Source organism: Apaloderma vittatum, unplaced genomic scaffold, assembly GCF_000703405.1.
Source record: "Apaloderma vittatum isolate BGI_N311 unplaced genomic scaffold, ASM70340v1 scaffold16641, whole genome shotgun sequence".
Lineage (NCBI taxonomy): Eukaryota > Metazoa > Chordata > Aves > Trogoniformes > Trogonidae > Apaloderma > Apaloderma vittatum.
In genome coordinates this window covers 82,433-110,035 of record NW_009699852.1, presented here as the reverse complement: position 1 = coordinate 110,035, position 27,603 = coordinate 82,433, and the positions used below count along the sequence as shown (strand labels likewise).

At 37.9% G+C, this 27,603-nt stretch overlaps 1 protein-coding gene across 1 annotated transcript in view; it reads left to right on the top strand.

Annotated features, from left to right (window-relative positions):
* Positions 1-4,139: 4,139 nt before the first annotated feature.
* Positions 4,140-27,603, top strand: part of HERC1 (HECT and RLD domain containing E3 ubiquitin protein ligase family member 1) — a 76,567-nt gene continuing 53,103 nt past the window's right edge. The window contains exons 1-22 of the mRNA XM_009878571.1: positions 4,140-5,069; positions 6,272-6,367; positions 6,671-6,865; positions 8,385-8,696; positions 9,399-9,495; positions 10,062-10,205; positions 11,551-11,678; positions 13,311-13,455; positions 13,549-13,708; positions 14,863-14,997; positions 15,496-15,661; positions 16,256-16,381; positions 17,792-18,013; positions 18,385-18,537; positions 18,717-18,849; positions 19,328-19,519; positions 20,430-20,651; positions 20,940-21,113; positions 22,797-22,911; positions 23,003-23,123; positions 24,569-24,740; positions 26,084-26,390. Of these exons, the coding sequence (XP_009876873.1) occupies positions 4,140-5,069; positions 6,272-6,367; positions 6,671-6,865; positions 8,385-8,696; positions 9,399-9,495; positions 10,062-10,205; positions 11,551-11,678; positions 13,311-13,455; positions 13,549-13,708; positions 14,863-14,997; positions 15,496-15,661; positions 16,256-16,381; positions 17,792-18,013; positions 18,385-18,537; positions 18,717-18,849; positions 19,328-19,519; positions 20,430-20,651; positions 20,940-21,113; positions 22,797-22,911; positions 23,003-23,123; positions 24,569-24,740; positions 26,084-26,390 (4,445 nt within the window). The remainder of the gene's footprint in view (positions 5,070-6,271; positions 6,368-6,670; positions 6,866-8,384; positions 8,697-9,398; positions 9,496-10,061; positions 10,206-11,550; positions 11,679-13,310; positions 13,456-13,548; positions 13,709-14,862; positions 14,998-15,495; positions 15,662-16,255; positions 16,382-17,791; positions 18,014-18,384; positions 18,538-18,716; positions 18,850-19,327; positions 19,520-20,429; positions 20,652-20,939; positions 21,114-22,796; positions 22,912-23,002; positions 23,124-24,568; positions 24,741-26,083; positions 26,391-27,603) is intronic.

Here is a 27,603-nt window from a genome sequence, read left to right as displayed (position 1 = left end):
CCCATTCTCTCACTAGATGGCAGAGCGATTCCCTCCAACCCCCAGGGATTTAAGGTTACATCCAGTAGGGCTCAGACTGCTGAAGAACACAAACCTCTTGTTCAGAATATTATATAACTTTTTGGTGAAATTGTAATACATTAGCAATTGAAGGATCAAAGAACAGAAACTGATCGTTTAGAAACTATGTAGCCCATGGTTAATGATTATAAAACAGGAGTCAAATCTGTTTTATACAATAGGAAGTAAAGAAATTGTGGGTTATTTTAAAAAATACTTCTTTTAAAAAGAGCGTTTTTTTTTGAAAGCACTCTTTTGCTTTGCATATTTACTATTTCCTTCTTGCGTATTCAACTATAAGTTAGCTTGACAAAATTTACAGGTGACATCAAGAATCTTCTTGAAGAAACTGGATTTCTAAATGCTATCAGCATTAAAATTAATAACTCAGGTGTCTTTTTGCAAGCATAACATTCTTTTGTTTATTAATTTTTGAAAATATTCTCAGACTTAGAAGACCCCTAGACTCAACAAGTTGTTATCAGTCTGTGTTCTTGGCTCAGAGAAGCTTTTCAAATTCAGTGCTGATTTTTGGAATTAGTTGTTTGGGGCATTGGTTTATTTTTTTTACTTTTGCAGTACTTGAACATTGTATAAATGATAACTAAGGAACACTGTTGACTTTAATGACTTCATTGTTATTTCTCGTGAATGTAGTTGTGGTTTACATTTTTATGGATGAGTTCAAAAGCTGTATACTGAAAATAGTGTGTTTATGAGGGTAAAAGTATCAAGCAAGCAAAACAAGAATAAAAAATACAATTTATTGGAATACAGACATTGAAGTCAGTAAAAAAGTATACTATATCCAGTTCCAATGCTCTGAAATACTAAAATGGTGCTAGATTGGAAATGAACAATAAAAATAGCAAGGCATTAAAGCAGACAGTCTTTGAGATCTGTGGGCTGCATACAAATATGAAATGCTCAATGCACATTGCACTTACAGTCTTCTATAGATTCCTCCTACTTGTGCCACAGTTCTGATCCAGAAGTATGAATAGGATCTGGCGATGAAATCCTCGCTTCATTTTTAAGTAGCAGGATATGCCAAAGGATAAGTTATTCTAAACTATATTGCATTCCTTTTTTTCAGTCTTAACTGTTGGCACAGCAGCCTGAAATCGCAAAATTAAAGGAAATAGTGAGAAAACATGGATTGAAAAGTTTTATGACACATGCTCCAGCAAGATAAGTGAACTAGCTCGGGTGCTGTAAACAGGGTATGGCTGTATCAGCGTGGTGCTGTACTTGAGCTAATAAGCCCTTCCGAGGAGCTGGGCTAATACAAGCTCTGTTTGTGCCTCAGCTTCGCCTCAGGTAGGCCAAGGCTTCTAGACCATGCAAACACAGGACTCTGCAGCAGCTTGACTCTGGGTACTGGCAGCATACAGTAATGGTTTCAGTTAGAATAATTTTTAGAGGAATACCAACATCTGTTTCTGAGCTTGAAATAATATATATAGTATAGGAGCTGTAGTCATTGCTTTATGCTTGGAAGAGTAATGTCAGTTGTATTTACTTGTATTTGGTCTATGGGATTTCTTGTGAGAGAGATGTGGACTGTTCAACAGTTGACATTTTTTCTCAGAATAGCTAACCCATTGGGCTAACCTCCTTTATCCTTATAAAATATCAGAAGATGAGGGCAGGGTCCCCCCCTGTATAATGCAGTGCAGATATAAATCATCGTAATGCTGACATACGCTTATCAATTCTGCAGCTTTTTAGTTCTTCAGATCTAAATCCTGAATTGCTCTGTCTGTGAAATAAAGTTTGTTCATGTGTGCTTTAAAAATAGTAGCCAGGTAAATTAAAACTGTGGTTACTAACATTAAAACACAATTCTGTAGTACTTGGAAGTGAATTATGGCGAGATGTATATCATGGCAAAGAAGAAATGCGTTGCTGCATTTGTGTGAAACAGTTTCCTCCCAGATGTCCTTAGCTACCTGTGTGAGAGCAGTCACCTAGACAGCGCTGGGCATTTCTTAAATAAATTTTAAAAGCAATTAACTTGAATTATAATTCTAAGTATTGCTAAATTAGAACAAATTGCACCTTGTGTTTTTGAGGCAGATTACTTAGGATTTATCTTTGTGATAGAAATCTCCTCAGAGAAGATCTTTTTGGTAGCCTGAAATGTTTTCCTAGATAACAACATGAGACTAGAAAAACTTTGTGTTGTATATCAGAATTTGTTGTCCTCCATTTCACATGAGTTTACTATTTCCATTAGAAACTTATTGCAGGATTTAACGAGGAACAAACTTCTGAGTGTCTCAGTTTAATTTGTGATTGTTTCGTACCCATTTGTTCTTATACTCATATTCTCCTTTTGGCTGCTTCACCACTCTCCTCCATACGCTTTTTTTTCTCTACTGTATTTATTGACCAGATTTCATTTTATTTTATTTTTATTAGGTATTTATTTTGACCTACTGTGCTGAAAAGCTACACTCCTAGTCTTACCTTCAGACTAGATTCTTTGTTAGGGCACATCAAAGGAATAATCATTTTCTCTGCATGATGCAGTGTCAGTGTTTAAAGAGGTCAGGATATAAGTGGCAAAAATCCAGCTGGTTAATACAATGGATTAGCATTTCATAGAATGGTGTAAAAAATGCTTCCCTTCTGTAACTATTCTGAAAATACTTGTTACTGCTACTCAGGATTGTATTTTATTTCATGATGACTGATCATCCTTCTGTGATTCACTGGATTCTTCTACTTTTGATTCTCCAGATAATAGATTCTCTACTAATGAGAGAATTTACTATTCCGTAAATGTATAAGCTTGCATGTTTTACTACTAAATTCGAAGCTATTAATCTTACTACTCACTTACATATGGTTGTTCCCATGTAACATACTCATCTACAGTGACAGAAGTGCCTGGGCACCTTGCAGTGGTGTTTTACCAACTTAATGATTGAAATGTTTGATCGTTGGTTAGAAGATAGAGATCTCTCAAAACTTAACTGAAAGCTAACTTGATTTTCCCCTGCTTTACATATTGTGTTTTTTTTTTTCCCCTGAAATAATCAGGGGAAAAAAAAAAAGAACTCTCAAGTTCATTGGTGTCTTTATTTTGAAAGAATGTTGTAAGCACTCAGGTGGGTTTGGTGATCAGTTTGAGCTTTCATGGTAAACCAGTGGTGTTGCTTTATTAAGTTTTCTCTTTACCTCCCTATTGTTAGTGATCCCTTCCTTAGAAATCTTCCCTAAAAGCTTTGAATAGACATTGTACAATATATTAATGTAATGTAATACGTAATTTTTGATACTGTGAATTTATTTAGACTAGTTGTAGCATGTATTTGGCTCTGAAGAGCCTATTCACTGATAGAGTAGGACGTAAATATGTGCCACTCTAGCAGTCAAGCTGTCTGTCCTGGTTTCCGTTTGATATTCTGTCATGGATTAAAAGGAGACCATTACCTTAGCTTAGAAAGGAGAAACAGTAGCTTGTGAGGGCAGGACTTAAAAATGGGTTTGTCAAGTTGAGCCCTTAGTTATGGCCTGAATTAGTAGTCTGGTTAATTGTAAAATGAAGATTTACACTGGTACTTCATTCACTGGTACAGAGTTGTGGATGATCTTGTGCATTTTTTGAAGTCTTTGACCTCAGTTTTGCTGTCTGTAAAGAGAATATTATTTTTTCTATAGAATATTAAAAGCATATTTTTATTGAAATGTAGCAGAATTTGCTTTGTGCGAATTTTTGCATATATGAATTTAGAAAATCCTTACACTATAGTTCTTACATCATGTTAAGAAAGTTGCACATACACATACACTTCTTGTTTAAAATTAAGATAAAAATTAATCTGCAAACCATCTTTTTTGTACTTCTTAACTACTCTGTGAGTATTCGATCTGAATTCCAGGTTGCAGCACTTATATGGGTACAACAGTGGACCTTTGGTAGTGCGTGGTGGTTAATCTTTTGTTACTTGCTTTCTTAAAGTATTAGTAGGATTTGCCCTAGTGTGAGTAGTAAGTTCTGTAGATAATATTGCGCATGTATTAACAGTTTATTTTCATTTTCAGGACTAATGGCAAAGGAGTAAACCAACATGGCAGCTATGGTTCCACCTGTGAAGCTGAAATGGCTTGAACATCTCAACAGCTCCTGGATCACAGAAGACAGTGAATCTATTGCAACAAGGGAGGGAGTTTCTATCCTGTATGCTAAGTTAGTCAGCAATAAAGAAGTAGTGCCATTGCCCCAGCAGGTTCTGTGCCTCAAAGGACCTCAGTTACCAGATTTTGAGCGGGAATCTCTATCTAGTGATGAACAGGACCACTACTTGGATGCCCTTCTTAGCAGCCAGCTGGCACTGGCAAAGATGGTGTGCTCAGACTCTCCGTTTGCTGGAGCGCTTCGAAAACGTCTCCTTGTGTTGCAGCGTGTCTTCTATGCACTTTCTAATAAATACCATGATAAGGGTAAGGTGAAACAACAGCAGCATTCGCCGGAAAGCAGTTCTGGATCTACAGATGTGCATTCTGTGAGTGAACGTCCTAGGTCAAGTACAGATGCACTCATAGAAATGGGGGTTCGGACTGGATTGAGCTTGTTATTTGCACTGCTGAGACAAAGTTGGATGATGCCCACGTCGGGACCTGGCCTCAGTCTTTGCAATGATGTTATCCATACTGCAATAGAAGTCGTGAGCTCTTTACCACCATTATCTTTAGCAAATGAAAGCAAGATTCCACCAATGGGTTTGGACTGTTTATCACAAGTAACAACATTTCTTAAAGGAGTAACAATTCCAAACTCTGGGGCAGACACTTTAGGTCGTAGATTAGCCTCTGAATTGCTTCTTGGTTTGGCTGCCCAACGAGGTTCCTTGCGATACCTTCTTGAGTGGATAGAAATGGCTTTAGGTGCTTCAGCTGTAGTAAACACCATGGAGAAAACCAAGTTGCTGCAAAGTCCAGAAGGGATGATCAGCTTTGATTGCTTCATGAGTATATTAACACAGATGCGACGATCTTTGGTAAGTATACCAGCTTTGGTTTTTCTGCATTGCAGACCTAGTTGAATTTTTAACTTTAAAGAGTGTTTCAACACTGAATGCCAGTTTGCTGAGTAGTTAATATGTTAAAAAAGGGGTATTTTTGTGAATCACTCTTCATTATTTTCTTTGTTACCCACCATCTCTTTCTCTCCCTCTCTGCCCACCCGTTTTCTCATACGTAAAGATGAAACAGCAAAGCAATCCCTGTGTTGTTACTTTTGGCATTAGGCTCTAACTTCAGGAAGAGAACCAAGGACATACTTGATTGGACTTACTGCGTATAAATTCATAACAAAAAAAGTTAGAAAGTATGGAGCTGTTTTTAAGGCTTACTTTGCTGAATTTGTTTAGAATTAAAAGTTTTGCAGTACACCTTGTTTCATGTTTGAGCTCATTTATGTTGGACATTCCTACTTTCCAGTTAACTTGTGTGTCTTTGGAGAATCAGCAAGATTTGAGCTGTTTAGTGTTTTTGCTACTGCTCACACATTAATGCGATAAGAAAATGAGCTAAATTGTTTGGAAGTATGGCACACTGCTTTGTGTGTTGAGTGTTTACTTCTGGTCCCAGGTGAATATTCTTTTTAAAGTGATGAAATCACTGTGAAATACAGAATCAGAAGGTGAAGCAAGCTTCTGCTTCATAGACTAAAACAAGAAATGACCGTTTCCCTGGAGTGTTCAGGCTTGTAATGCTTGCTAATAAACATATGTTCTAAAAACTGAAAAAACGTACAGAATGGGGACTGTGAGAAGAGAATGGCAGTGGCAGGATCTGAATTAATTTGAATATCCTGATGGACAACTTCATGTGTTGTTGATTTTGGACTAGATATGAAATTAGAGACCAAAATATAGAAGATAGATAAACACAGAAATTATTATGACTAGTAATTTTTAAATAATAATTACTTTCAACTAAAACCAAGTGACATGAATCTCAGAACAAAGCATTAATAGGTGAAATTAACTCCAAACCCAGTTATTTTTCCAAAAATTAGTAAATAAGAATGTTTGAATAGCATTTGTCACATTTTTGTTATCCTGAAGTGTATGCAGATATCAAAACTCAGGGGAGAAAGGTAGTTTGCTTATACTTAAAGAGCTTTTCATGTTGCTTAAGAACAGTACGGGTGCTCTGTTGCTATTTTTCTCATAATAATAACATTTAAAAATTGTAGGGATCATCAGCTGATCGAAGTCAATGGAGAGAGCCAACTAGAACGTCTGATGGCTTGTGTTCTCTTTATGAGGCAGCTCTGTGTTTATTTGAAGAGGTATGTCTTTAAATGAACCTTGACTTTAAGTTAATTGTAGTTTATTTCCCCCTCCTGTCTGACTGATGTGTGCATGTGGGTATGGCCTGTCTCTGAGTTATTCTGAAGTGGAAGAGGAAGGCGTAAAAATGTGGAAAAACTAAGATGCAGAGAAATAAACTGATTCGGGCAAGCTGATCGTATGGCAATGGGTGATTTGTGTTTTAGGCAGAGGGTCATATTGAGGAGAAATTAAAGTTGCATTTATCATTATGACTGTATGGAAGAAAATGCTACTGTGTAACCAATCCCCCGTTTTAATAGGTTTGTCGAATGGCATCAGACTATTCAAGAACATGTGCCAGCCCGGATAGCATTCAAACGGGTGATGCGCCCATTGTTTCTGAGACCTGTGAAGTTTATGTTTGGGGTAGCAACAGCAGTCATCAATTGGTAGAAGGAACTCAAGAGAAAATACTTCAGCCCAAGCTTGCTCCAAGTTTTTCCGATGCACAGACGGTGAGTGACATTTACAGTGGTAAATTACATAATGCCAAGCAGGTTCATAGTTACAGGATGAAATTGAGAAATAGTACTTTGTTTGAGGGTGTCAGGCACAATGATGAAGGCACAATGCTCAGAACTAATCATAAGTTATTTTACTGAAAGTATCTCACCACATGCCTGGGAAAAGCATTCTGTTTCATTTTTGATGATCAATATCCTTGTTAAGAAGAACAATGGAATTATCTCACTTGCCATGAAATGTATGTGCAGAGACCAGTTTGCTTGCCTGAAGTTATTTTTTTTACTGTTGTTTAAAAGGTATCTTAACTACTCAATCTTCTTCTCCGCTGGTTTTTTCACACCAAGGTTGCCTGGTTTAAAAGTCCAAACTGGGCTAACTGCTGGCACAGCAACCTTAATTAGCTTTCTGAAAATCAATATACGGTGTGCTCATTCTGCTCTCAGTCACAGATTCTGCAGTTGTGACTGAGCGCTTCTGTTGATGTGTGACACAGAATATAACAGTTTGCTTTTCTGTTACAATACTGGCATTACAATGTTGACTTAACTAAAAGCATTTTTTTGGTGACTGAACAGTGTAGATACATTTTCTGAAACTGTTTGTATTGACGTCACTGATACAGTTTCTATGCCAGTAGACTACAGGGCCAGGCATCATGAAGCAAGTTTATGCATTAAAAAACGCCTTTGTTTAAACAATTCACTAATACAGGAGAGTGGAATGAGTGAGCTGAATTAACGGGTTACTCTTTAAATAGTAGTGTATACACCCATGTAACATATGCATGTGATTTGCCACTGGGATAAAGATTTCTTTCAACTTTACTGACAATCTTTGTAGGATTTGTCTATTAAATGTTGTTAATTCACAGTTAATTCACAGTGAATAGAGCTGTCGCTGTGCAGTCTACGCCCTGCTTTGTGCCCTTTTATGATGTGGACAATGCAGTGCCTTTACGCTTGAGATGTGAACCTGCTTTGCACTTACGGTGTTAAGTTTCCTATAGGAAATGATTGAGTTTGTTTGCTATTAGGTTGTTCTTCAGCTGTGCAGACTTTTTCAGAGAGGCGAGTTCTTACTTTCTTAAGAACTTGTGGTCTTATTTCTTTGGTGTTTGTGTAATTGAAACGCCTAGCATTTGGCATGTTTCTGTAATGTTACAACTTGGTACTGGTTAAAATTAAGCAAAACCTACAGTGCTCTATTGAGCTGCTGCTTTGTCTTTTTGAGCTTAAGAAATTAAGGTATCCTCAAAGACTGTCCATTTCCATCCGTGAGTCTTGGAGATCTGAAGGCAGCCTGAGTTCTGTAATCTGTAGAAAAGGTGCAAATAAATGAAATACATTGATCACTGTTTAAATCTTTTACCTTGAAAAAATAGTTTATGCTATATGAAAGGGTTATGCAAAGAAACCTGACATTCTGTAAAAGTACAGACTTCTAGACCTATATCTGAATTTTACATTTCTCTAACCTTTCTTTTTTACTACTTTAACCCTTTTTTTGTAGATTGAAGCTGGACAATATTGTACATTTGTTATTTCAACGGATGGTTCCGTTAGAGCCTGTGGTAAAGGCAGCTATGGGAGACTAGGACTGGGTGACTCCAATAATCAGTCCACATTGAAAAAATTAACTTTTGAGCCTCATAGGTCTATTAAAAAAGTATCATCTTCCAAAGGATCGGATGGTCACACTTTAGCATTTACAACAGAAGGGGAAGTCTTCAGCTGGGGTGATGGTGACTATGGAAAACTGGGGCACGGAAATAGTTCGACTCAGAAGTATCCCAAACTTATTCAGGGTCCTCTGCAAGGAAAGGTATGTTTTGTATAATAGCACACCTATTTTTGTTCTGTTCGATTGTATAAAATTTGTGTGTGAATTGTTGTGTAAATTTTGAAATATATAAATCTTAAGAAGAAATAAGTTCTGTATTCTTTCGGAACTCCTCTTTGAAGCTGGGTCTGCTTTCAGCAAGGCACTAAAACTTCGGGTTGACTGTAGGCATGTGATTCGGCCAGTGGCGTTGTCAGAAACCTTCTCATAGCCTTGAGAGAAGAGCTTGCTGGTGTGCTTTTGCTGAACTGCAGTGGCATTCCAGGAGGTTGTTGGTTTTGTTAGCTGTAACATTGGGACGTTTCATACACAACTTTTAGTGCCTTCATTTTAAAAGTGGCCTTGTATTGTCCTACAAGGCGTTCTTTTCCCTATCTGCCTATGGTTTAGCCAGTGTTTTGAACATCAACTGATGCTTCTTTTTGCCACTCTAAAACTAGATTATCATTATGTTAAATTTGCTTGATGAGTAAATCACGACCAGTTTTATATATAAACTTGTGTCTTTGTGTACTGATTTCCACTTAGGAAATACTTGCAAAGATTAATTTGTGCGTGTACTGGGTCTGTATGAGTTTACAAGTAATTTACGTAGACTGCTCCTGAAACTTGACTTTCATAAGCTTTGAAACTTCCTGTTCTATTTGTGTAAAAACTTGACTTCTATTTTTGCGTGTTATGTAGGTGGTTGTGTGTGTATCAGCCGGATACAGACATAGCGCTGCTGTTACAGAAGATGGAGAGCTATATACGTGGGGAGAAGGAGACTTTGGGAGATTAGGTAATTTTAAAATTTCATGAGATGCTTTTGGAAGAATTCCTGTGTTTTGGAATGATACCGTACATGTGTTTGCCTTGTTCTCTTATTGTCCTCTATGAATACATATACACATGCACATGTGTGCACAGGCGTATTAAAACTATGTTAAAACCAGTGCAGAGACTCTTTTAAGATTTTAATGCAGTTAATTTTATAAAGATTCTATTATTTTTTTCTACTGCCACTCAGATGTAAACAATAGACTTTTTAGATGAACTAGAATTCTAGATAAACATGATCTAGTGATGGTGAAGGTTTTATTGCTTGGTAGAAAATAGTCTTATAATTTAGTGACAGTAAGGTGTGAACTAGTATTCTGGAGTATGTCTTGTAAAAGTGAAATGTTTGTTAACATTTCTATAGATCTCTTACAAACCTTACCACAAATCTTCCCGCAAAATGGGCAGAAATTATAATTTCTGATGAAAATAATGTACATGGGCTTTTCAAAATCTCACTGAAATTACAAACTGAAAATAGAACTTAAATCTTCACAAAAAGAAAATATGTTTTTCTTTTTTTCTTAGGTCACGGTGACAGCAACAGCCGCAACATTCCAACCTTAGTAAAGGATATTAGCAATGTTGGAGAGGTTTCTTGTGGCAGTTCACACACAATAGCACTGTCCAAAGATGGGAGAACAGTATGGTCGTTTGGAGGAGGAGACAATGGTAGGTAAAGCTAACGTTTTGATAGTAATTTTCACCTTACTCCATCTATGTTGTAGCCTCAGTGCTCCTTCCAGTTTCTTGGGTGCTTTTTTTGTCATTTGGTGCCTGTTAAGGAAAAGGATTTTGGTAAAATCTAAATCAAACGTTTGAAGTTTAGCTGCAAGATTATAGACTTGAAAAAAGGTTATTAGGAAGGAGGGTTTCACATAGCAGAAAACTCCCATGAGTGCATAAACAATTCTGCAAGAAAGACTCTGCCTGGTAACTTTCAAAAAACCTCCCTCATTTGATATGGCAATAACTATATTCGCGTACTAGAAACTGTTGACTTTCAGCTGCCTCTTGAAGAAACATCTGTCTGACCTTCATTGCTGATAAATGCTTTGTCGAACACAGACTCACTCATTTTCTGTTATTACTGTATTTAGGTAGCATTGATTATGCTGCCAGATAAAAAATAAACCTCACATTAAGACTGCTGTAGTAGTGCTTCCTGGCCTAGGGTGAGAAAAGAGGAAAATGCAGACTACAGAAATCTCATAATCAAATCAATGATTAATAGATCTGGGTAGGAATTTGAATTTCATTCAAAAACTCGCTCTGACGTGCACATAGAGAATTTTTGCCACACCTCTCTTCCTTTTTGTAGTTTCACTTGACAGATCAGTTTTTAACAGGACAGGTATCTTAACCAGTAAATTACAAACAATTTAGCTTTTGGATATTAATTAATATTACTAAAATATTGTTGTACAAAAGCTAAGCTAACATGAGTCAAAGCATACCGTTTGTAGAAATTACCACTCTTTGTGGTATATATCGTATTTTATTTTGATTTTTCTCTTTCTTTTGAGGGGTGTTTTTATGTCAACATGCTGACATGGTCCATGGTTTTGAGGTTATTGACTGAAAAGGGTGACGTTATGGGCAAGAGCGCCTGTTTTCAAGTGAAAGTTAAAGGAAGAACAAAAGAATATTAATGCTTATACAAATGCACACAGCTGTTAGAGAAACCTGGAGAAAAGTTGGGTTTTTTTGAAGTCACTTTATAAAGTAGTCTTTTTTTGCCAAATATGAAAAAGTGTAGTGCTTTGGAAGACTTTAGTAATTAAGCAACAGGCAATGAATAATGTGTATACAGAGAAATAATATTTCATTTTTTTTATTACACTATAATAAATATAAATTTCCTGAAGACTGTAACTGCTGCAAATAAAAGACAGTAAGTTTTATAAAAATTGTAGTATAGTTTTAATTTTTAAAATATACTCTGGTGGTTTTGGAAATCAAAAAATAATTCTTTTGTATTGAAAATGCCTTCCACTTGTGTTTTCTCCTTTTGTAGGAAAACTTGGTCACGGTGATACAAATAGAGTGTATAAACCTAAAGTTATAGAAGCCTTGCAGGGAATGTTTATTCGAAAAGTTTGTGCTGGGAGTCAGTCTTCACTTGCCTTGACATCAACAGGGCAGGTAAGCAAAAGCAAGTTTTCACTCAAAGGGTAAGAGTTGATCAAGATGGTCTGGGTTCGTTATTTCAGCATTCATTGTTTTGGCAGTTGAGAAAATATTCAGCTAGTATTTAAATATCAGTAGAGTTCTTGATTAGAGATTAACTAAAGTACTGAGATCCTAATATGCTAGAGCAGTTAAAAGTGTGCTGAAGAGTCATATAAATTACACTTTTCCAGAGTCTTGTTTAGTGACAGAATGTCACAAGTTGGGCGGGCCCGGCCACTAACGCGGACAGACGCTCCCTAACCCTCCCCTTTCCACCCCAAATGAGAAGGGAAAGGGAATGAGGCAGAGAGACATGCGGGTTAGAGAAGAAAAACTAGAACAGCTTTAATGAAACAGTAGAAATAATAGTGGAATGATAAAAGTAATAAAAATAAAGAACTATACACAACTATATATATTAGCCCAATATCGAACCCGACTCCCTCCCCTGATATCAGTCCCCACTGGTGCTGTGGAACAGGAGGCACTGGGGAAGCCCCAGGCTCAGCGTTGGTGGGAGCTGGATACAGGAGCTGGATTCGGGAACTCAGGATCCGGGTCAAAAGCAGGAGGTCAGGTGGAGTCCTCTCTGGACACCGGCCATTGCAGAAAAAGGACGAAACTCTCGTGATCACTCGATTTATACTAAATATGACGTATATGGGATGGAATACTCTCGCTGGTCACCTGTCCTGTCTGTTACCCCCCAGAGGTGCCACCTTTTACTTCCTTGTGACCCCTCTCACTACCCAGCACGCCCAGCGTGGCACACAGGAGCCAGCAGTGGCCTTGGTCACCACAGGAATAAGTATCAGCCAAAGCCTTTCTGCATCCCAGTCCCAGGCAGTGACTGTAACACCAGGTGTGATCACTGCCAGCAGCAGACACTGTCTGCAGAAACGTGCTGCAAACGTCAGAAAGTGCAGCCTCTTAGAAGACACTAAACTGGAAAGTAAAGATCACTAAACAGAACTGGGGTTTTAGCTAAACCCAGGACACAGAAGATCAGTTGGGTTTAGGTTAATAAATGTAAGCCCTGCAAAATGAAATTGGATTCGGAAAGCAAAGTGGGATTCTAGAGGTTCTGGAAGGAAAAAGCAGTGAAATGCTTGTAATTTTTAATGCACTAATCGAAACAGGCAGTTAAGTGATTTCATAGTTTTATAAAACGGATGTGTATTTTAGATTATAGGTGTTAATCTGGAAGTTTTATTTCTAATTTCAGGAGAGCTTGAAGATAAATGCCAGGGCCCTTACTGTCAATTTGTATGCCCGTGTAATCCAGTAACCTAACTGACCCCTCCCCTGCATCCCACCGTGATTCAAAGGCAATGACTTTTTCAAGTATGGATTTGGAATGTTGAAGTTTACTGTAGCAGATTCTTTTCTTGAAATGACCTCCCCACTGATGTGCTCTGTGGCCAGTGATCTAAGTGGCTGGGGGGAAGAGACATAGATTATATGAGATTTAAATTAGAATCATGCAAGTAGTGTTGAAAGCATAATCGCAATTGTTGTACAAGTGGTTATTTGGTATTTTGCTAATTCACGGTCACCAGCAACACAAATCTGACATGCTGATCTTTTGTGGTTTGTTTACTCTAGGTTTATGCCTGGGGCTGTGGTGCGTGCCTTGGCTGTGGCTCTTCAGAGGCAACTGCTCTCAGGCCCAAGCTTATTGAAGAGCTGGCTGCTACAAGAATAGTTGATATTTCGATTGGTGACAGTCACTGCTTGGCACTTTCTCATGGTAAGAGGAATGAGGTGTAAAAATACATTATTCTCCTCTTGATCAAAAGTGATTGTGTCTCACATTTTGTTTTCTACTTTTTTGTGTTTATAGATAATGAAGTGTATGCTTGGGGTAACAATTCAATGGGACAGTGTGGTCAGGGAAACTCTACTGGTCCCATTACTAAACCGAAGAAAGTAAGTGGTTTAGATGGAGTTGCATCAGCAGGAACATCCCATAGCCTTGCCTGGACAGCTCTTCCAAGGGACAGGTAACTGACACTGGGGGACAGATACAAATTCTCTTTATACTAGTCCGCTTTGGGAAACATTTAACTCTTTCCTGAAGAAACATTTAACATTTGGGAAACATTTAACTGTTTCCTGTTAACCACATCATGCATTTCAGTTATTCTGCTTGTAATGTTTTGCACTGCATAATCTTTTCTTCCCTCTTTCTCTTCTTCCCTCTTTCTTCTTTAAAATTGTTACATATTCCAAATGAAATTACATCGGCACCAAGGATTTGGATGTTAGTTCCTTGCATCTGAAGAATTCTTACCTGCTGTTAGGCAAAAATTATGTCTGTTGAGTGAATATCGACAAGTTAGACGGTGGGAGGAGAAAACAACTCAGGATTTTTTATTTTGTGCTTCTGACAGGATTTTTTTAGGGCTTAGGAAGTTTATTTTAGGCAAGGAGTAGACTAAGCAGAAGACTTCGGGAAATGGGGAGGTTTAGATAAATTAATGACATGAATTTAAACATTTTAACAAATTTCTTGATATTTACATGTTAATCTAAACTAAAACCAGGTTATTAATATACAATAACTGAAATAATACTTTGTTACACCAAAGACATGAACAGGTGGTGGAAGTGAACCAGTAAACTTTAGATTTCTATAGGGACTAACACAAATGACTAGAAAAACTTAATATTTGGAAGGTAGTTCAGGAAGAATTTCAAATGTCCTGTTTTAAGGGGAGCTATCTTAAAAAAATCTGTTAACTAAATAATGAGACTTAAATAGTACTATGTGGTGCTACTACCCGTTTTGGATTCTCTGCATTGTATTAAAGTCTTTATATCTGCAATTTGTACGAAAACCAGCTTTGTGAGTACTGGTCAGCTTTTGCACAAATCAGATTAAATGCATATGGCTTCGTATTTGTGGCATTGAGGAGTGTTTGATTTGTAAAGAACTTGACAGAAAAGGGAGCAAAAGATACTTTCAGGGACCGGGAAGTTAGTCTGCCTCAGTCACACTGATTAGTTCGAAGAAAGAAAGTAGTCATGCTAGCTTGTTCTAATCAAGAAAAATAAAAGCTTTAGCCAAGCAAGCACTCACTCTGCTTAAACTGTTAATTTGTTATAACAATAAGAATATTTTCAGTCGGTAACTTACTGTGACGTTTGATTCCAGGCAAGTTGTGGCATGGCACAGACCCTATTGTGTAGACCTTGAAGAAAGCACCTTTTCACATCTTCGTTCTTTTCTTGAGCACTACTGCGACAAAATTAACAGTGAAATTCCACCTCTTCCTTTTCGTTCATCAAGGTATATTCAGCATATGCACATTACAGATTTTTATGCTTTTCCTTTCTGTACACCAGCGGTGGGTGGCTTAGTCCTGGTTAGTCTTTAACAAGCCTAAGTCTGGTTTATTTGCTCATTCAGGTGCCATTTGTTTGTGGGTATAACACAGGAGCTTTGCAGTGACTCAGATGTAGCAAGATCTGTCTAGAATTTATTTGAATTATGCACTGAATTAAGTTCTTTCTTTCAGAGTTACTGTGACTCTGAAACTCATGGTTACGTTTCTACATAGTTGCCTCTTGAGACCATGATTCACAAAGACACTTTTCTCTATTCTAGTTTAGGTTTTTGTTCTTTTAAGCAGATTGACAGTAGGTTTTCTTTAAAGACCCAGTAGTAATTTGCTTATCTTTCTGGTATGCAAAATCAAATTAGAGTTACAAGCTTAGTGCACAAGTAGATGAAAAAAAGTAAGACCAATAATAGGAGAGATTAACAGGGAAGTACTTTGTTTTACAGGGAACATCACAATTTTCTGAAATTGTGTTTGAAGCTCCTTTCTAATCATCTTGCGCTTGCACTGGCTGGAGGTGTGGCTACCAGCATTCTTGGCCGGCAGGCGGGTCCTCTTCGAAATTTGTTGTTTAGACTGATGGACTCTTCTGTCCCTGATGAAATTCAGGAAGTAAGTAATGCTTTTTTTTAACATCTGAAAATTCTACTACTCTCCCTTCTTTATTTGACTGTGTAATTTATTTGACTTTCTGAACTTGGCAGTCAGATGAACATGATTCTGACTTTTTTTTTAATGATTTCTACTCATTGAAGTAAAAAAAAGTAATCACCATCACTGTTATGATCTGAAAGCACAGGAGAATGCTTGCATAAGAATTAAAAAAAGCTGCTTTTATTTTGTAACACTTTGATTGCTATTGCTTGTAATAATGAGCCTGAAATATTAACGTTATGAATTTAGTATCTAACTTGAGTAACTTCTAAGATGGCATTCTTACAGGATATAGCAACTTAGAAAGATTTTGTTGTTGTTTCAACAATATGCTGGTCTCAGGTCACTCTTTCAATGTACTGCGGAACTTTTGCATCACAGAATAAAAGATTAATGTGCTATTGTGTGATAGAATTCTGATGTTAAATGAAGTCAGCTGAGTGGTTTGTATATTTTGTGTGTGAACTGTATTTTTTAAACATACCATAAAGTTGATGCCTTTTTTTTTTGTCCCCCCCACTGGAGAAGTATTTTCTGCTGTTCTATTTTTAGGTGGTAATTGAGACTCTCTCAGTAGGAGCAACTATGCTGCTTCCTCCATTGCGAGAGAGAATGGAATTGCTACATTCTCTTCTACCCCAAGGCCCTGATAGGTGGGAAAGCTTATCAAAAGGACAGGTAAGGTCAAGTGATAACATGCCCTGCTTTGAAGGCATTTGTCTGGGGTTTTTTTGTTTTGTTCGGTTTGGTTTTGGTGGTTTTTCCTAGACTGAACATGGAATTGCTACATTCTCTTCTACCCCAAGGCCCTGATAGGTGGGAAAGCTTATCAAAAGGACAGGTAAGGTCAAGTGATAACATGCCCTGCTTTGAAAGCATTTGTCTGGGGTTTTTTTGTTTTGTTTAAGGTTTTGTTCGGTTTGGTTTTGGTGTTTTTTGCCAGACTGAACAGTGAGGTAAGCCTCATATGCAGAATGCAAGCATGTTATTGGTGAGATGCAGTGCAAAACCCAGCGTAAAAAAGTCTGTAGGTAGCCTGGCTAAATGAGAATCCAGTGAAGTCAGGAGCACTAGGTGTTTTCTCAAGGGAAGGATGGTTGCACAAAGGTTAACTGTTGCTGTGTTGGAATATCTAGACAAGTTTAAAGATTGGATATTTTTTCGATTATTACCCTGATTGTCTTGGTAACAGAAAATTATTTTTTTTCTGAGAAGACTTGTGTAATGCTTTTCCTACATGGATTCCACCCTAGTTTGCAAAGATTACCGGGATGTTCCTTTTGTTTCTTTTTCTTTCCGGAGTGTAAACAGCAGAAATTATGCAGGACTTGCCCAGTATCCTGCAGATGGGAGGAAAGAAATTCAGGGAACATCTGTTCCTGTCCTTGGGGGCATTAGAAAGTGAAGCTTCAGCAGTAGTCTCAGATTAAAAAATGGGTGAAACTGTTATTCAGGTCTGTACACGTAGCATCCTCATCAAATCCTTGATTTTATACACCATAGAATAATGGTTGACACTGATGCTGAAACTATGAAGGAAACTCTTCTGATTCTAATTTTCTAAATATTTCTGAAGATTAGTACCGATACAGACTAAACCTCCTGACAGTTACTTGGGTAAAACAAGTTTAGGTTTTTCAGGATTCACAATCAGCAATAGTGAGAAACGATACCAAAGTCAAACATGACTACTCTGCATCTGCCGCTTGCCTTGGTCCCACATATGCTTGTCCCACTTTTTAGCCTTTTGCTTTTTCCTATGTATAGATGGAGTAATTGCCCTCGCTCCCGCAAATAATCAGATAACTGGGATAAACTGGAGAAAGCATTTAGGCCATTGCCTAATATCTTGATCTCAGATTTTTACTACATGTGGTCATCTACTTTGGTTTATTTACCTGTTCTCTAGCACTACAAATCTGCAGGAAGAACTATTGGGATGTTTTCAGTGAAGTCTTCCAGCTTGTTTCCGTGTGTCATTAGACTGTTTTTATTGTGTACCTATGCCTAAATCATTTTTTTTTCTTAGCTCATTATTTTATCCTTATTAACAAAGAATGTTTCTTGCATCTAAACATTTTTCTTTAGAGGATGCAGCTGGATATTATTCTGACAAGCTTGCAGGATCACACCCATGTGGCTTCCCTGCTTGGCTATAGCTCCCCATCTGATGCCACAGAAACTTCCTCGTTATGTATCAGCTATGGAAATCTCTCGGATCAGACGTATGCTGTCCAGAGCAGTCATCCAGATACTCATTTAGCTGAAATCTTAATGAAGACGCTTCTACGAAATTTGGGATTTTATACAGTATGTATAGGCCTTGCATTTATTTATTTAATAGTCAATGAATTTTGAATACTTAAAAGAGTTAAAAGTTTTTCCCGGCTTTCAGCAGGTGGGCTCTTTTTGTTTACCTAAAGTAGCCGTGCTGTATGTATTTGTCCTGAAATGGACTAAAATCAGTTAAATCATCTTTAACATTTTGATTCTAATGTTCTTATAGTGGTATTTAGTGTTCAGTTTGGCTTATGTAAACTTAGATGACTTCATATCAGACTAAAGTCTTTCTCTGATAATTACAGATGCAAATGGTAAAGGTAAAAAAATTTCTTTTAAAGATGATAGTAAAGTATTATAGCACTTGAAGACAGAGTTAATTGTTCTTTTTGTCTTAATAGGACCAAGCCTTTGGAGAACTGGAAAAAAACAGTGATAAATTCTTGCTGGGTGCGTCATCATCAGAAAACAGCCAACCTGCCCATCTTCATGAGCTTTTGTGTTCACTGCAGAAACAGTTGCTGGCTTATTGCCACATCAACAGTGTTAGTGAGGTGTGTATCCGTATTTCTGTCATTTAGAGGGGAAAAAGTCATTCAATATGCATGAGCACCAGAAGGCTGTAAGGTTCCCGTTGAAAATCTTCTGAATATTTGAAAGCTAAACTGATTTAAATAATGAACCCCTTAAATACATTTCAGAATTTTTCTTATATTTGTGTGTTTCCTTCTAGAATTCCAGCAGTGTGGCACTGCTTCACAAACACCTTCAGCTTTTATTGCCTCACGCTACAGATATCTATTCCCGTTCTGCAACACTGCTTAAGGAAAGCTCTTGGAATGGTAGTGTTGGGGAAAAACTGAGAGGTAAATGTTCATGGGAAAATCGGTAACGGTGGCTCCCTAAGCCGAGGCAGTTCTTGTTTGTTTACATTTGAACAACAAAATTATTTTCACTATGTGTGCATAAAGTAGACATCCCAAGCCTCTCCCAAAGGAGAAGATTAAGTATCTACCCAGGGAGAGCATCTGGTTCATGTTTTCAAAGGAACATTTTGCATACAGCAAAAGTATGGAATAGGGAAGATGTTGTCTGTATGCATTATTGTTTCAGTTTTGTTGGTTGTAGTTTAAAAGTCCTTTTTTTTTTGAGATGACTGAAAAGCAAAAGTGAAGTATGGAATGGATTTATAATTATGTAACAAACTTCCCAGTACAGCATGTACAGTTGAGACATTTTGAGAGAGCTAAGTTACTTTTATGCGATTCTTTTGGACTTGTTAAATTGTGATTGGAATATAATTATATAACTATAATTCAGATTTTTGTTTTCTTTTCACTGTAGGTGTAATTTACGTATCAGCTGCTGGTAGTATGCTCTCTCAGATCGTCAACTCATTATTGTTACTGCCAGTATCAGTAGCTCGGCCTTTGCTGAGTTACCTGCTAGATCTGTTGCCACCTTTAGATCGTCTTAATAGATTGTTGCCTGCTGCAGCCCTTTTAGAAGATCAGGAGTTACAGTGGCCACTTCATGGTAAGTGTAGTAACATACTTTTAATGTGGAAGAATAAAGAATGGCATGTCACCTTTTTGTAGTTTTTTTTTTTAATGTTTCCTTTTAAGATGGCTTTTTTCTTTTTTTAAGCTGGGTGTTTTTTACACCTCCTTTTTGAGTCCAACTTCCAGCTCCTCACAGGACTACTTAAAACTGAACCGTGTGACTAAGAGTGTTGTCCAGAAGCTCTTTGAACTCTGACGGTCTTGGGGCCATGACCACTAACACGGGGACCGCCCACCCGCCCTCTTAGTGAAGAACGTGTTCCTAACACACAATCCAAACTTCCACTAACACAGCTAATAGATAATTTTGTCATGATTTATTTGCTTTCATGTCCAAATTTTACTTCTGCTTTCCATTTCATGGTGTAATAACATTTTGACTTAAAATTATGTATTACCTGCTAACCTGCAGAACATGTGCCACCAGGTATTTCTGGTGCCAGTGAAATAGAAATATAAAACCAGAGGTAAAGTGACGGAAATTTGTGATGGGAGGTGCTATACTTACTGGCCATTCACTGAATTTTTTGTTAATATTTTGGGAAAAGCTTTCTGCTCTTTATCTGTGTGTGTTAATTGGAACACAAAGATGTACTGGACAAAATAAGTGCTTGGGCAGAGTTGAAAGAGCCTTTACTTTATTGAGTATGAACAATTGTACCATGAATAGTGATGGCCTCTGCTGCTGCTGAAGTTAGAGTGTTAAGCAATCTGTTTATCCTGATTGCTCTTTCTTCAGTTTGTGGGGTGTTGACTGAGCGGCAAATCTGCTGTTAACTGGGAAATGGTATCAAATCTGCGGGTAAATTTACTGATTTGGGAATTGTTTTTAATATCTGGACAACAGGGACTAATTTGACAATTCATTGCTGAATATTTTTAAGGTGGACCTGAATTAATTGATCCTGCTGGAGTGCCCTTACCACAGCCTGCCCAGTCTTGGGTATGGCTTGTTGATCTAGAGAGAACCGTAGCTTTGCTTATTGGGCGGTGTCTTGGTGGTATGCTGCAAGGACCTCCCGTGTCTGCCGAGGAACAAGATACAGCCTATTGGTTGAAAACTCCACTTTTCAGTGATGGAGTGGAAATGGATATTCCTCATTTAGGTAAGCTGCTTAATGCAAGTGTCTAACTGTCGTTGTAAGTATTTGTGTTCAGTTTTGAAATTTCTGATGGTGATTGAATGTCTGCGTACTTAGGGTTTGTCTGTCAGCATTCTTATCCGTTGACAATAATATTGTCAGTATTACATGCAAATACTATATTGTCAATTATTTACAGAAAGTTGAAGAATGGGTATATAAGTATATGTTGTAGTTTACAAAGGGTCTTGGGAATGCATGTAATCATCAAATTTGCAGATTTTAATTTCTTAGGTATTTCCCTTCCCTTAGACAAATGCATGAGCTCCTTATTAGAAGTAGCCCTATCTGGAAATGAGGAACAGAAGCCGTTTGATTATAAGCTGAGACCTGAGATTACAGTCTATGTTGATTTGGCCTTGGGTTGTACAAAAGAGCCAGCAAGGAGCCTCTGGATCAGTATGCAAGACTATGCTGTTAGTAAAGGTAAGATGTTGAAAATATGTGTGCGTGTCCGTGTGTGTGTGTGTGTTAAAACCATATTGCATGCTTCAGCTAGCAGAGTCCTGTGTTGTCTTTGGCAACAACTTTTAATTCTGCAATGTGATAAACTTTATCTAACGTCACGTTCCGCGATCTTTCCTTTGCTTTTCCTGTCACTTATTTTTGACATTGTTTCCAGTGTTTGGCAAACATGTGGTTAAATATTCCTTATCCCTCCGAACTAGGAAAAAAGAGACTCTTGTTTGCTAACTTAGTTGTTGATGTTTCTGTTTTCCTAGTAGAGCAGAGTGAAACGTGGAGTTAAAAAGAAAAATTGATGGGGAGAAGATGAGGGAAGGCAAAGTGATTTGCAAAATGTTAGGAGTGAGATGATGGGGTATGTCATCTTGCCTTTTTCAAGTCTCTGGGAGCCCGACCTTATGGTATTAATGGTTCTTCATGCTTATTGCCTAAAATCTGGGATCCTGCTCAAGCGTAACAGGTCTCCTTTTAATGCGATCCGCTAAGCATTCCAGTTGTTACTCTAGCTTTCTGCGAGATCCAGAGGTAATTTTGTGTAGCTCTGGGCAAACTAGGCCAGGTGAAGACGACAGCAAGTGGTGGTGTGTGACTGGTGAGAGCAACACACAGAATTCTCTTGCAGAATTCCACAGAAGAGGAAATTCCAGTAAAAAACGCTGGTCACCTGTTTGCAAAATCTGAGATGAATAGGCTAATTTCTGCTATTTTGGTTATGGAATTGGGTGGTTTAGAAGTTGATGTGGTTCTGCTCTGTCACAGTGCAAGCTGACTGGAAGTTATATGGTGACAGCATAGTATCAAATGCAGAGTAGTAAAACTTGCTGAGCTGCAGGTATGTTACATTAAACTTTACGTGACCAAGTAAGTGTGATTTCTAAAGCAGAGAAGTGGTTTGCAAGGAGTAATGGATAGTATTTAATTATTTAGGTATATCTGCAGGATATTTGTAAGGAAGTAGGAAAGTAACATATATTTCTTTTTTTTTCCTATTAAAAATTACGGTGCTTTGTGGAGCTTTGCTTGGCAATTTGTTTTTTTTTTTTAATGGTGCTTTTTAAAGTAAGGAAAAAATTATTTTGAAATGAAAAAGTTTCTGAAAATACTTGACAAACCTTGATTTTGAGATCTAAAGATGCCTCGTTAATATTAGCAGTGAAGCTTGTGCTTAAGCTTGTGCTTTTGTTCATAGTTGGTTTTCCTTCTGGATATAAGACTTTCTCATCATAAGTGAGTCTGTAAAATAATTCTTGAATGTGGTTTTGCCACATGTGAAACAGCAGAAAGTCTCAAATATGGTGTGTTTCTAAACAAGTTCCCTGTAAATCAGTGGCTTGATAAAGAGAAGAGCTCCAGTTCGGTATCCTTGCTTGAAAAAGAGGTTGCACCCTAAGTTCGGCTCTTGGAGTCTCTGGTGGCAGTTTGTGTGGAAGCCCTTGGCTGACTGTTAGATTAGTTAGCTTGAGCAGACCAAACCACGTTTGTCTGAAGCAGTATGTCTGAAAAAGCTAAGCTTTTTCTTAAGTATTAAAAACACTTCTAAATGGAAGGATTTATATGGGTGAATAGATGTCTGATTATGTCATTGAAAATATATTTGTTTGTTATAAATGGAAGCCAGTTTTGACTATTTCTTTCTATTTCCAGATTGGGATACTGCAACTTTAAGTAATGAATCGCTCCTAGATACTGTGTCCAGATTTGTTCTTGCAGCTCTCCTGAAACATACAAGTTTACTTAATCAAGCTTGTGGTGAGAGCAGGCAAGTAACTTAAAGCTGCTGTTAAAAGCTCAGTTTTTGAAAGGAAGTGTGTATGATTTTTTGTGTGTGGTTGGGGTCTCTTTTTTTGTAGGTACCAGCCTGGCAAAGCCTTGGCAGAAGTATACCGTTGTGTATACAAAGTTCGGAGTCGCTTGCTTGCCTGTAGGAACATGGAGCTTATTCAGACTAGATCATCCTCAAGAGACAGATGGGTAAGACTGTAAATCTCTTTTTAGTTCTTCAGGCTTTACTGTGTATTACGAAAATATTAGGTAATGTTAGTTGCATGTATATTGCTGGGATTTTTTTCTACCTTGTTGAGAAGCTTTCAGGAGTTTTCAGATGAAAGTGGAAAATGTGTAATTAGAAGTCCATAAATCTGTGGTACATGAGGTACTGAATCAGTTGCAGCAAATGATTGATTGGCAATATAAGCACAGCTTAATGTCTGGTTTTCCCTGTAAACGCAGCTGCTGTACCTTGGAAGCCTACAACTTAGATGTACCTTGCCTAGCTTGTTGACCAGGCCACAGCTTAGTCTGGCTGCCATTCCTAAACCCAGCTGAGTTACCTGGGCCTCTGATACCTGTCCCTCTTTTTACCACTCTCCTTCCCTTCCCTGCCTTGACCATTTTCCTTCCTCCCTGGACAGATTATCCTCTTAGTCCTAACATCAGCTTAAGGCTACTTGTCCTTGGCAGCTCTGTGTGAACGTTAGTCGTGATAGGAGCGGGCCTGAAACTAGCGTGATAGCATCTTCTGAGTTATCTCACTAAGCTAGGCCAGAATTACTCAGCGTTGGGGACTGTTAGGCATTATGAGGTTATTCTTGAAATAGGATTAGAGTTTCTCTGATAGGTTTGTTAATTGCTGTTTACAGTTTACAAGTGGGATATTTTTAATCAAGGAAATTCTCATGTGACAGTGTTTATATTCCCCTTTAGGACTCCCGTATTCCTGTTTGGAATCTTATAGACCAAAATGTATGTTACACCTTTAGTTTTGTGTGAAGTGATTTTGAGGCTTTTTAGCCGTATTGTAAAGCACTAGTGATGCTTTCTAAAATTGTATAGGTCTGTCGTCCTTTTAATTAGTATTAAGGAGCGTGTGTCTTGCCCCTTCCTTTCTCACGGTAGGGGTCTAACATATCTGCAAGACACTCAGCCCTTTGGAAAGCATTGGGTACAGTCTGTGCAGGCAGGGCAGTATGCATGCGTTAAGCTTGGTGGCTCCCTGACTTGGAAGGCATACATAAGGTGGTCGTTTTCGACACACATAATAAATCTATTGCTTTGTGTTCGTTTTATGGCTGTTGTCTATACTCACAGTCAGCTGCTGCGTACTCTGTGTGTGCAGCAAGTTCCATTACTCACGGACACCCTCCAGCTTATTGTGCAAGTGCAATACAGCAAGTTAAAATTTGTTGCTTCAGGGACATCTCAGATCTAGTACTATGGAGAAAAAATAACTGGTTTGCATTTGCATAGTATGCATGGGCTTACTAATGAGAGCAAAGAAGGTGCACCAGAAAAATGGTGACCATGGATATATCGAAAGTATCTTTTTGACAGGAGAAAAACTTACTGATACCTACGTCCTTTTATTTTCATCTTTCATTTTCGTGAGAATTAATTTCCCCATATTTTTTTTAATCAAGATGTTAGATAACCAAGAATCAGCTGATGTTGATACTCAAGAACATTCTTTTACTCGTACAATTGATGAAGAAGCAGAAATGGAGGAACAGGCAGAACGTGACAGAGAAGAAGGACACCCAGAACAAGAAGATGAAGAGGAGGAAAGAGAACATGAAGTTATGACAGCTGGTAGTAAGTACTAGTTATGTGTGTCAGTGAAATGTGCTCTGGAAGGAGAATTGTAATTTTCTCTCTGAGGTAAAATGGAGAAATTATTTAAAAGATTATAAAAGCTTGAATAAGAAAATTGGCTGACTTGAGCTATTTTCCGTAGTTACGGGTTTTTTTCTTTTCCAAATACTGTTCTCCAGATACTGTTGGAATGGTTGTCTTTTCCAGCTTCTGCTGTTACCACCTATTTTGCGGACAGTGTTTATATTCCCCTTTAGGACTCCCATATTCCTGTTTGGAATCTTATAGACCAAAATGTATGTTACACCTTTAGTTTTGTGTGAAGTGTCATTATCTCCACAGTGCAGTAGGCTTTCCTGAAAGTGTGCTGTGGGGTTGAAGTGCGCATTCAGGAGATGGTTTATGGTTCTAGAGGGTGAACACGTGTTACTTGTTCAGTAGTTGCAGTATGCTTTTGCTGCTTGATATGCACTTACTGGGCAAGTGCTTCAAGTTCTCAAATTGTACCTGGACAGCATTTCTGGGGACGGTAAATGAAACAACCAGACACACAGCAGTGTTATGTGCACCCGAGATCCTAAGGTTGACAGCCAGAGTTCAGTCTGTATCCTTCATGCCTAGCTGCTTCTACCTGTTAACATCAATGAAGGGGGTGTTTCAGTTTACCTTTGCCTTTTCAAAGAGGATCAGAACTTGACGATTAAAATGGTTAAGCCAAGAGACTTTAGGACTTGTACAGAGATGATGCAGTCTCACACGTAGCAATTTACCTTTGCCTTTTCAAAGAGGATCAGAACTTGAAGATTAAAATAGTTAAGCCAAGAGAGCTTTAGGACTTGTACAGAGATGATGCAGTCTCACACGTAGCTTCTTTAGAAGAGTATGGCATCTCAGACAACAGCAGAATTAGGCAAAGAGAAGGCTCAGACTTTTGATTGGATCTTCATTGTATTGACCAAAGCTAATAAAATACTGAATTACAGATATGCTGGCAGAAGTATTGCTTTACATGCGTCTGCTAAAAGGCAAACGTGAAATAATCTCTTTCTCTTTGATGCTATCCAAACGGAGTTGGGTTGCAGTAAGCCACTGAAGGAGCGTTTAGTGTTCTGTCAGATTGCATTGTCATGTTCATTTTAAACTTAACATTGTGCAAATGCTTGTTTAGCCTGTTCACATGACTTCTTTTATAGCTTTGTATTATTAATGTATTTTTTACTCTTGGAAAAATACTTGTTGTTCTTTGTAGCAGGGCAGTTTTTGACCCAAGATGTAAATGAATATTTCGTTCGATGTAGCTTTGTCTAGAAGTTAAGACCTTCTTTTTGTGTTGCATGTTACAGAAATATTTCAATGTTTCCTATCAGCCCGTGAAGTAGCTCGCAGTCGAGATCGCGATAGGATGAACACTGGGACAGGCACTAGACTTGATGATCCACCTCCCCAGTCCCAGCAGGAGCGAAGAATCAGCACTGATCTGACAGAAGGTCAAGATGTGTATACTGCTGCATGCAACTCTGTGATCCACAGGTGTGCCTTGTTGATCTTGGGAGTAAGCCCTGTCATCGAGGAGCTCCAGAAGCGAAGGGAGGATGGACAGTTACAGCAGCCTCCCTCTGCTGCTCCCGAGGGAATTGGACTCATGACAAGGTGGGGTTTGCTGACTGCTTAGAATAGTTAACTCTTCTCTGCTTCCTTTATAATGGATTAAATAACCTCAGTTTTCCTCTGAGGATTCTTAGCTGGTTTTTTTAAAAGAAGATTTTTGCAGAAAGCAATCTTATGTTTTGGTTGAGAATAGTGATTTTCCACAATATCCTTTGTCCACATTAACTAAACCTTAATAAGAATTTTATTCCATGTGGACCATGTTTACTTTTCAAAGTTGGGCTTAGTGATAAATAGTAATGAAGTCCAGATCATCGGGTGTATAGATAATCTGTGGTAATTGGAAAAAATCTTTATGTTTTCTAAAAGTTGTTTGTGTTTGGATTTTTTATTATCATACTGGCATTCTTTCAAACTTTGCTGATGCCCTATATAGTACTATCCAAAAAGAATTTGGAGGATATACTTAAAAGCAAAAGTTTCAAAGCCTGTTATGAAAAAAAGTATCATTCATGGTGGATTTTTATAAATATCCCTAATATGTTAGCATGTGTAAAGCACTGTTGTTAGGTATAGGAGAAAAACAAAGTAAAGCCACACAGCTCATTGAATTGGAGAACTGTATATTTTAGATAGCATAAGTACTGCATAATGTGTTTTAATTTTCATAACATGAGATATTCTTGGTAACACAGTTTTATTCTAAACTTGACCTGTTTAAACCTTTATTCTAGAGATCTTTATGTGTGTGTCTTAGAATATAATACAGGAACTGTGTAGCTAGTGCTACTAGGGAACTACTGCTTCTACTTAAGCTTCTAGCATACAGAAATCTTGTTCTAATATTTTAAATCAGGAAGTTGTTGGGGAATTCAGAGGGAGATTATATGTATTCAGTGCCCTTTCGTTTCTTTTGCCTTTTTGTGGAAATCTACTCACTAAAGCGTGAGTGGCTGCCTCTGTCATTGTTGAAGTGGTTTTCGTCTGCAGCATATCAACTTCAGGATGAATTTGATGGGTGGATTTTTAATAAGTTCTGTGTTTTTCCACCCAGTTACTCTGTCTCTGTTTTCTTACCCTCTCATCTCAGAGGTGTTTCTGTATGCTTCATCTAGTGCTTACCGAGGCACTGGAATGATCGGTCATTTGAGGTTGCCATTTGTTCAGTTGACCAGTAAGGTTGTTAAGAAGTAACAACATTTACTGATGCCCTTTATAAGCGTAATAATTGAAGCCATCAGACCACTGTTTTCCA